The sequence below is a fragment of the Pogoniulus pusillus genome, chromosome 30, assembly GCF_015220805.1.
Source record: "Pogoniulus pusillus isolate bPogPus1 chromosome 30, bPogPus1.pri, whole genome shotgun sequence".
NCBI lineage: Eukaryota > Metazoa > Chordata > Aves > Piciformes > Lybiidae > Pogoniulus > Pogoniulus pusillus.
This window is the reverse complement of record NC_087293.1, coordinates 16130091-16140224: the sequence shown is the minus strand read 5'-3', so window position 1 is coordinate 16140224 and position 10134 is coordinate 16130091. Positions and strand designations below refer to the sequence as shown.

Sequence of the window (10134 nt, the reverse complement as noted above, 5' to 3'; positions counted from 1 at the left end):
GTCACTGTGTGGGCGCCGGGTCCCGAGGGGTCGCTGTCAAGTGGGGTGTCACGGTGTAGGTGCTACTGCCAGGGTAGAGTCACCATGGGGATGTTGAGGCCCTAAGAGGGGGTGGGTGGCACCATGGAAGTGCTGCGTCCTTGAGATCTCCACAGCTGAGGGGAGGTGCCACTGGCAGGAAGATGTCACCATGCAGGTGCTGGGTCCCTGGGGTGCCACCGCCAGGAAGGTGTCACCATGCAGGTGCTGCGGCCCTGCGGTGGAACCGCCAGGGGGAGCCACTGCCAGGAGGGTGTCACCATGCAGGTGCTGCGGTCCTGCGGTGGCACCGCCAGGGGGAGCCACCGTCAGGAGGGTGTCACCATGCAGGTGCTGCGGTCCTGCGGTGGCACCGCCAGGGGGAGCCACTGCCAGGAGGGTGTCACCATGCAGGTGCTGCGGCCCTGCGGTGGCACCGCCAGGGGGAGCCACCGCCAGGAGGGTGTCACCGTGCAGGTGCTGCGGCCCTGCGGTGGCACCGCCAGGGGGAGCCACCGCCAGGAGGGTGTCACCGTGCAGGTGCTGCGGCTCTGCGGTGGCACCGCCAGGGGGAGCCACCGCCAGGAGGGTGTCACCGTGCAGGTGCTGGGTCCCTGGGGTGCCACCGTCACCATGCCAGGTGCCGGGTCCCCGCGGGAGCAGGGTGTCAGTGCCGCAGGCTGTCACTCCGTGGGTGCCCGGGGGGGTGCCAGTGCCGCAGGGGGCAGTCTCACCGTGCGGGTGCTGGGGTGGCACTGCAGGGGGGGTCATGTCCTCCCCTGCGAGGTGACTGTCCGGGGGTGTCGCTGCCCGGGCGCCGGGTCCCCGTGTGCCCGTGCCAGGCTGCAGCCTTGGGGAGGGCGGCACAGAGGGACCGAGGCGCCCCCGGAGCCGCGGCTCCGGCCCGGCCCTTTGTTTGCGTCCGACCTGCTCCCCCGGTGCCCGCAGCCCAGCCCGGGGCTCGGCGAGACCCTGTGCGCTCCGGTACCGCCGGGAACGCCGGGGCCGCTGCGGGGCGGTGCCGGAGGTGGAGGAGGAGGAGGAGAAGGAGGAGGAGGAAGCAGAGGGCTCTCCTCACCGCGCCGCCGCCGCCGCCCTGGGCCGGGTCCTAGGGCTGGGCCCTCCCGGCAGGGCCTCCCCGGGGCCGGGACCGGGGCCGGGCGGAGCGACGGGGCCGGGCTGGGGCCGGGAGGAGCGGCAGTGCCGGGCCGGGAGCCGCCATGAAGCCGAGCGGAGGTGAGGTGGGGCGGGGCGCGGGCTCCGCCGGGACCGGCACCGGCGGGCTGGGGGCCGGGGGGAGCGGGGGACCCCTCCGGGGCCGCTCCGGGCCCGCTCCGGGGCCCCGTGCGGCCGCTGAGCTGCGTGTCCCGCCGCAGAGGAGCCGCTGCTGCTGGCCGAGCTGAAGCCGGGCCGGCCCCAGCGCTACGACTGGAAGTCGAGCTGCGAGACGTGGAGCGTGGCCTTCTCCGCCGACGGCTGCTGGTTCGCCTGGTCCCAGGGGCACTGCGTGGTCAAGCTGCTGCCCTGGCCCCTGGAGGAGGCCGAGCTGTGAGTGCGGGGCCGGCTGGACGGGGCAGCGGTGCGGGGTACCGGGGCCCTCGGGTGGGTGTGTGCGGATAAAGCGCCGAAGGCTGGGGCCAGAGTGGCTGAGAGCAGCCAGGCAGAGAGGGCCCTGGGGGGGCTGGCAGAGAGGAGCTGCAGAGGAGGCAGCAGTGCCCAGGTGGGCAGCAGAGCCAATGGCATCCTGGGCTGGCTCAGGAGCAGTGTGGGCAGCAGGACAAGGGAGGTTCTTGTGCCCCTGTGCTCAGCACTGCTCAGGCCACCCCTGGAGTGCTGTGTCCAGTTCTGGGCTCCTGAATTGCAGAGAGATGTTGAGGTGCTGGAAGGTGTTTGGAGAAGGGCAGCAAGGCTGGGGAGGGGCCTGGAGCACAGCCCTGTGAGGAGAGGCTGAGGGAGCTGGGGGTGTGCAGCCTGCAGCAGAGGAGGCTCAGGGCAGAGCTCATTGCTGCCTGCAGCTGCCTGCAGGGAGGCTGTAGCCAGGTGGGGTTGGGCTCTGCTGCCAGGCAGCCAGAACCAGAACAAGGGGACACAGCCTCAAGCTGTGCCAGGGCAGGTTCAGGCTGGATGTGAGGAGGAAGTTGTTGGCAGAGAGTGATTGGCATTGGAATGGGCTGCCCAGGGAGGTGGTGGAGTTGCTGTCCCTGGAGGTGTTGAAGCCAGGCCTGGCTGGGGCACTGAGTGCCATGGTCTGGTTGGTTGGGCAGGGCTGGGTGCTAGGTTGGACTGGCTCAGCTTGGAGCTCTCTCCCAGCCTGCTTGGTTCTGTGCTTCTATAGTTCTATAAAAGGGTCAGCACTGGAGCCAGACCTGTTCAGCAAACCCAGCAGTGACCTGGGTGAGGGCACAAAGCAGACCCTTGGCCAGTTTGCTGCTGAGACAGACTGGGAGGAGCAGCTGGCAGCCTGTCAGGCTGCACTGCTGGAGCTGGGCAAAGGTGAACCTCTGGCAGTTCGACCAGGGCAAGTGCAGAGCCCTGCACCTGGGCAGGAGCAACCTCCTGCTTTGGTACAGGTGAGGGGAGACCTGGCTGGGGAGCAGCTCCTGGGAGTGCTGGGGGAAAACAAATTCGTTAGTGAGCCTGCAATGTCCCCTCATGGCCAAGAAGGCAAATGGTCTCCTGGGGTGTTCGAAGAAGAGTGTGGGCAGCAGGTCAAGGGAGGTTCTCCTGCCCTTCTGCCCTCATGGGGCTGTAACTGGACTCCTGGGCTCAGTTCTGGGCTCTCCAGTTCAAGAGGGACAGAGAAATGCTGGACAGAGTCCAGGGGAAGCTGCAAAGCTGCTGAGAGGCCTGGAGCAGCTCTGGGAGGAGCAAAGGCTGAGAGCCCTGGGGCTGAGAGCCTGCAGAAGAACAGCCCCAGAGGGCATCTGAGCAATGCTCAGCAAGAGAGAAAGGAGCTGTGGGGGGCAGGAGGCTGGGGCCAGACTCTTGTCAGTGGTGCCCAGGGGCAGGACAATGGGCAGTGGGCACAAACTGGCACCCAGGAAGTTCCATCTGAAGAGCTGTATGGAAGGAAGAAAGGAAGGAAGGGAAGAAGGAAGGAAAGAGAGAGAAAGAAAAGTTGTTTGGTGTGAGGGTGCTGGAGGCATGGAGCAGGCTGCCCAGGGAGGTGGTGGAAGTCTCCTTCTGTGGAGAGCTTCCAAGCCCAGCTGGGCATTGCGAGGCTGTGCCAGCTGCTGTGGGTGCCCTGCTGAGGTTGGGCTGGCTGATGCCCAGAGGTGCCTTGCAGCTCTCTGCAGGCTGTGGTTCTGTGCCACTCTCTCCCAGCAGCTGCAAAGGCTCAGAGCGCAAGAGCCGCGGGGGCAAGGCGGAGGCGAGGAGCCGAGGGGCGGCCAAGGAGAAGACCCTGGAGTGTGGGCAGATCGTGTGGGGCTTGGCCTTCAGTGCCTGGCCAGCAGCAGGCACAGAGCCCACCTGCGCCGTGAGCCTTCCCTGTCTGATCCTGGCCACGGGGCTCAACGATGGGCAGATCAAGGTCTGGGAGGTGCAGACAGGTGAGTGGCCATCTGCTGACAGCTCTGGGGCTCCCCAGCTGAAGAGGGACAGGGATCTGCTGGAGAGGGTCCAGGAGTGGGCTGTGAGGATGATGAGGGCACTGCAGCACTGCCTGGTGAGGAGAGGCTGAGGGCCCTGGGGCTGCTTAGTCTGGAGAAGAGAAGACTGAGAGGGGACCTAATCAATGTCTATAACTACCTGAGGGCTGGGGGTCAGGAGGCGGGGACAGGCTCTGCTCACTGCTCCCTGGGCTAGGACAAGCAGCAATGGATGGAAACTGCAGCACATGGATGGAAACCATCACAAGGAGGTTGCAGCTCAACACAAGGGGCAACTTCTTGCCTGGCAGGGTCCCAGAGCCCTGGCACAGGCTGCCCAGAGAGGCTGTGGAGTCTCCTTCTCTGCAGAGGTTCCAACCCCAGCTGGGCATTGTGATGCTTGGCAAGCTGCTGTGGCTGCCTGCTTTAGCAGTGGGGTTGGACTGGATGATCACTGGCACAGGCTCCCCAGAGAGGTTGTGGAGTCTCCTTCTCTGGAGCCTTTCCAGGCCTGTCTGGATGTGTTGCTGTGTGCCCTGAGCTAGATTGTCTGGTCCTGCTCTGGCAGGGGAGTTGGACTCTGTGTTCTCTTTGGGTCCCTTCCAACCCCTGGCATCCTGTGATCCTATGACAGCAAGAGCAGTCATGGCTTCAGGCTGGTGGCTCTCACCTTGCTCCCTCCTGGAAAGAAATTCTGTCTCCTGTCATCATCTCCTGTCATTCTTCCCTGAACACTTCTGGGAGCCCCTGCTCTCTCCCCGTCCCAGGGTCACTCCTTGTTTCCCACAGCAGCACAGTGTTCAGCGTGGATAGGACTTGGGGGAGATCCAGAGTGGGTGTTAGGAAGAAGTTGTTCAGCATGAGGCTGGTGAGAGCCTGACAGGGGTTGCCCAGGGAGGTGGTTGAGGCCCCATCCCTGGAGATGTTTAATGCCAGGCTGGATGAGGCTGTGGGCAGCCTGATCTCGTGTGAGGTGTCCCTGGGCATTGCAGGGGGGTTGGAACTGGCTAATCCTTGTGGTGCCTTCCAACCCTGACTGATTCTATGGTCCTGTGTCCCCTCTCTGCAGGACACCTCCTCTTCAGCCTCCTGGGGCACCAGGATGTTGTCAGAGACCTGAGCTTTGCTCCCAATGGAAGCCTCATCCTTGTGTCGGCCTCGCGGGACAAGACCTTGCGTGTCTGGGACTTGAGCAAAGATGGTAAGGAGGACATGGAGACACCCAGGGGCTAGGGCACCCCTGCCTGAGCCTGGGCTTTGCTGTGGGAAAGGCTGGGGAGAGACCTGCTTCAGTTAGGGAGGTGGTGGGAGGAGACCTTCGGGGACAGTGTTTGAGTCAGAAGGGGAGAGTCCTGCAGCGTGGAGCAGAACCAACCTCACCCAGGTGGGGCCTGGGCTGTGTGGGAGGAGGATGCAGGCAGACAGAGCTTGGCATCTGCTGCAGGGAAAGCCTCAGCCCCGGTGTGTTCCCCCTCAGGAGAGAGAGGAGAGCAGGGCCAGGGCCCAGGCTGCCTGTCGTGCTTGCCTCTGATGACTCGTGTGTCCCCAGGGCGTCAGGTCCAGGTGCTGTCAGGCCACGTGCAGTGGGTCTACTGCTGCTCCATCTCCCCAGACTGCAGCATGCTCTGCTCCGTGGCTGGAGAGAAGACGGTGAGTGTCCCTGGCTGGGAGCTGTCCTGGGTCCCATGGAACCTAGGGTTCATCCTCTGAGTCCCTGCCGAGAGAAGGGGCCACAGCCACCCTCACTCCTCTGCCATTCTGGTTCTGCATAGTCATAGAATGGCAGAGGCTGCAAGGGACCTCCAGAGATCATCCAGCCCAACCCCTGCCAAAGCAGGGTCACCCAGGGCAGGCCACACAGGAACACATCCAGGCAGGTTTGGAAAGTCTCCAGAGAAGGAGACTCCACAACCTCTCTGGGCAGCCTGCTCCAGGCATTCTCACACCAAAGAATTTTCTTCTCCTGTTGAGGTGGAACTTGCTGGCTTCCAGCTTAGCCTTTTTGTCCTGTCACTGGGCACCACCACAAAGATCCTGGCACCTTCATCTTGCCACCCACCCCTCAGATGTTTACAGACATCCATCAGGTCCCCTCTCAGCCTTCTCCTCTCCAGAATAACCAGCCCTGGGACTCTCAATCTTTCTCCATAGCAGAGACATTCAAGTCCCTTCACCATCCTTGTAGCCTCTGATGGACTCTCTCCAGCAGATCCCTGTCTCTCTGGAATTGGGCAGCCCAAAACTGGAGGCAGCATTCCAGGTGTGGTCTCAGCAGGGCAGGGCAGAGTGGAAGGAGAACCTCCCTAGTCCTGCTGGCCACACTTTTCTTGATGCACCCCGGGATGCCATTAGCCCCCTTGGCCACCTTGCTGTCCCACGGACCATTTACTGTCCACTGGCACTCCAAGGTCTCTCTCCACGAAGCTGCTTTCCAGCAGGATGACCTCTGGGTCTGCACTGGTTGCCTGGGGTTATTCCTCCCCAGATACAGGACTCTGCCCTTGTCTGGAGAGTCTGGGCCCAGAGCCCATGTGCCTTAAACCCCTCATGTCCCACGGCGGGGACGTGCCCAGCCTCAGCCCCTGGCCGTGTCCCGCAGGCGCTGCTGTGGAGCATGAAGTCGTACGCCCTCATCCGGAGGCTGGAGGGCCACCAGAGCAGCGTGGTGTCCTGCGACTTCTCTCCAGACTCAGCCCTCCTGGTCACCGCCTCCTACGACGCCTGCGTCATCATGTGGGACCCCTACACCGGGGAGCAGCTGCGGACGCTGCGGTAGGGAGCTGGAGGCTGCAGAGGGACCGCGAAAGGGGCACCAGAGTGGTGCTGGCTGCGGGGGGATGTTCGTTGGGGCTGACTGTGGTCTTCTCTTCTAGCTGGGCACGGGCACCACCTCCCTCCCGTCTCCAGCAGTCAGAGGGGGGCGCTCTGAGTTGCTGGGTCCAGTCCCTCTGCCAGCCGCGGAGCAGTGGGGCTGGGGCTGGCAGCAGCCCGCGGCTGACGCTGGCCTTGTTCTGCCCCTCCCACAGCCACGTCCCTTTGCACTCAGCTGTGGACTACAGCAGCGAAGTCCACACCAGCTCCCTGCGCTCCGTCTGCTTCTCCCCTGAAGGCCTCTACCTGGCCACGGTGGCAGATGACAGGTGAGTGAAACCCCTTAGGAACCTCCAGCAGAAAGAAGGTCCCAGGAAGACTCCTCTAAAATTAACCAGGAGCTCAGGATGTGCCAGCAGGAAGCAGACATGTGCCAGCTCCCCACCGGTGCCCAGCACAAAGGGAAAGGCAGGGGAGATGCCAGCTTGGCTGTGACAAAGAGTAGCAAGGTCAGGGCACTGTCACCTCTCTCAGTGATGAGCTCAGGCCCATGTCCCCCTCCATCCTGTGCCACCCTCGTTGTGCCCCTTGGCACAGTCACAAGCTCTCTGCCTCCAGCTTGGCTCTGCAGGTCGTTTGCTGCCGCACTGGGATGCTCCTGGCATGCTCCTGGCATGCTCTAAAGCCTGCAGGCTGAAAACCCTCCTCCAGAGTCTGCAAGTGTTCAGGTCAACCCAGAGGCTTTCTCCTAGCTGCAAGCAGTGTGTGGGGGTGAGCCTGGCAGGGTGCCCTCCCCTTGTCTCCCCAGGCTGCTGAGGATCTGGGCCTTGGAGCTGCGCTCTCCGGTTGCCTTCGCGCCCATGACCAATGGGCTCTGCTGCATCTACTTCCCACACGGCGGATTCATCGCCACGGGGTGCGTATGGGGCAGGGGAGAAACCTGAGCTCCTCCTCCTCCTCCAGCTCTGCTTCTTCTCAGCACCTGCTGGGCTTCCCCTGGGCTGCAGGGTGGTTTCCTGAGCTGGGGAACGTGTGGTTGGAATCCTGGAACCTGAGACTCGTTGGGTTTGGGAGAGATCTTTGAGACCATCGAGTGCAGTCCTTAGCCCAGCACTAAACCATGGCCCTCAGCGCTCCATCTGCCTGGTTCTGAAACCCCTTCCAGGGATGGGGACTCCAGCACTGCCCTGGGCAGCCTGGGCCAGGCCTTGACAACTCTTTTAGGGAAGAAATCGTTCCTCATGTCCGACCTAAACCTCCCCTGGTGCAACTTGAGGCTGTTTCCACTTGTCCTATCGATTGTTCCTAGTGAGAAGAGACCAACCCCACCTGGCTCCAGGCTCCTTTCAGCAGTTGTAGAGAGCAGTGAAGTCTTCCTGTAGTCTTCTCCACACTAAACACTCTCAGTTCCCTCAGCTGCTCCTCACCAGACCTTTTCTCCAGGCTCTTCTCTAGCTTTGTTGCCCTTCTCTGGACCTACTCTAGCCCCTCAGTGTCCTAGGGGTGAGGGCCCCAACGCTGACCCCCATGTTTGAGGGGCAGCCTTGTCAGTGCCCAGTACAGAGGGGACAATCCCTGCCCTAGCCCTGCTGACCACACTGTTCATGATCCAAGCCAGGATGCTGTTGGCCTTCTTGGCCACTTGAGCAGAAGCTCACCTTCAGCCAGCTCTTGACCAACACCCTCAGGATCCTTTTCCATTTGGCATGGTTCTGACTGACCCATGGTCATCCCAAAGAACACCCTGAAGGACACTCAGTCCCCTGCTTCCTTGGACAGGGCCTGACAACCCTTTCAGGGAAGAAAGTGTTCCTCATGCCCAACCTAAACCTCCACTGTGTGCAGTTCTGCAGCCCCCAGCACAAGCAGGACATGGAAGTGTTGGAGCCAGTGCAGAGGAGGCCACCAAGATGCTGAGAGGGCTGCAGCAGCTCTGCTCTGAGGCCAGGCTGAGAGAGTTGGGGCTGTGCAGGCTGGAGAAGAGAAGGCTTGGAGGAGACCTTGGAGTGGCCTTGCAGGATCTGAAGGGGGCTGCAGGAAGGCTGGGGAGGGACTATTGAGAAGGTGTGGGAATGAGAGGAAGAGGAATGGGTTTGAAGTGGCAGAGGGGAGATTGAAACTGGATATTAGGAAAGGGTTCTTTAGAGTGAGGGTGGTGAGAACCTGGCACAGGTTGAGGGTGGTGAGACCCTGGCACAGGTTTCCCAGGGAGGTTGTGGAGCACAGAATCACCCAATGTGATCAAAGATCACATTGGGTGATTCTGTGCTCCACAACCTCCCTGGAGGTGTTCAGGACCAGGCAGGATGAGGCCTTGAGTGACCTGTTCTAGTGGGATGTGTCCCTGCCTATGGCAGGAGGTTGGAACTGGTTGATCCTTTGAGGTCCTTTCCAACCTAACCCATTCTATGATTCCATTCCTTGTCCCTTTGGAGAAGACACCAACCCCCAGGCTGCAAGCTGAGCATGTTTGAGGGGGGGGACACGACACAGTGGAGCTTTCCTACCTCTCTGCCCTGCGCTCAAAGCTCGTTCGGGTCCCGTTGCAGGACCAGGGACGGCCACGTGCAGTTCTGGACCGCCCCGCGGGTGCTGTCGTCGCTGAAGCACTTATGCCGCAAAGCTCTGCGCACCTTCCTTACCACCTACCAGGTCCTGGCTCTTCCCATTCCCAAGAAGCTGAAGGAATTCCTCACTTACCGGACATTTTGAGGCCGGGTGGGAAGCGGAGGCTCAGAAGCCAAAAGCTCTCCTGCTTCTTGGCAGCGCAGCTCGGCTGGGCTCGGAGGAGGCAGCTCAGCGACGCCGCCTGGCGGACAGCCGCGGAGCGGGAGGGTTGCTGCTGCCCTCCATTGGGGGCTGCGTTTGCCAGCGTGGAGGGATTTTGGGGGTGTATGATAGGAGAACCCAGCCAATGTGCATGCAGAGGGCGAGGGGCACGGTTGTGGCAGCCTGACACGGGTGCCCCTGTGCCCACCTCTGATCTGCAAGCTTTGGGTCAGGTGCTTTTGCTTCCAAGTGCAATGCTGACGGTTGGTGGCTGTGCTCCCAGCAGAGTTGGTGGGGCTGGGATGAATACACAAGGCTGCAGCTGTCCCCAGCAAACCCTCTCTCAGTGGGGCCAGCTCATCCTGGAGCTTAGTCCCTGGAGTTCAGGCCCAGCCACTCTCCTGGGCTGAGCAGGAGCTGGACAAAGCCAGGCAGGTCTCTGTGGACTAGGTGACAGTGATGACAGAATAAAAAGTGGTTCCTCACATCTCTCCCTCTTGGCTGGTGGAGGTGACCTGGGGGGACAGCTGGCAGGGCCTGCTCCAGCCCTCTTGCCAAGGATGTCAGGGTGGCAGTGAGCACTCTGGGCAGCAGGCCAGTAAGTGCTCAGTGATGTGCTGGGGAGCATCAGTCCACTGTGAAGGTGGGACACAGGTCATAGAACCAGGCAGGTTGGAGCCAACAACTTCCTCCTAACATCCAGCCTGAACCTGCCCTGGCACAGCTTGAGGCTGTCCCCTCTTGCTCTGCTGCTGCCCCACCCCACCCCACCTGGCTGCAGCCTCCCTTCAGGTAGCTGCAGACAGCAATGACCTCTGCCCTGAGCCTTCTCTGCTGCAGGCTGCACACCCCCAGCTCCCTCAGCCTTCTGCAGCTTGCTCTGCAGGGCTGTGTGTGATGTGCTGGCTGTAGCTTGTGAGCACCTGGGGCAGCTCTGCCCTGCAAG

The 10134-nt window shown here is 62.1% G+C and overlaps 1 protein-coding gene across 2 annotated transcripts; it reads left to right on the top strand.

Moving 5' to 3' along the window:
- The first annotated feature begins 899 nt into the window (after positions 1-899).
- Positions 900-9228, top strand: WSB2 (WD repeat and SOCS box containing 2). 2 transcript variants are annotated; one of them, XM_064168529.1, is made up of 9 exons: positions 900-1254; positions 1395-1566; positions 3346-3569; positions 4678-4809; positions 5158-5258; positions 6208-6380; positions 6635-6748; positions 7228-7335; positions 8969-9228. In XM_064168529.1, the coding sequence occupies exons 1-9, from the start codon at positions 1239-1241 to the stop codon at positions 9129-9131; spliced, it is 1203 nt and encodes a 400-aa protein (XP_064024599.1). In that variant the 5' UTR covers positions 900-1238; the 3' UTR covers positions 9132-9228. The 2 variants fall into 2 exon arrangements, with proteins under 2 accessions (XP_064024599.1, XP_064024598.1); XM_064168528.1 differs by having other exon boundaries at positions 3343-3569.
- Positions 9229-10134: the final 906 nt, after the last annotated feature.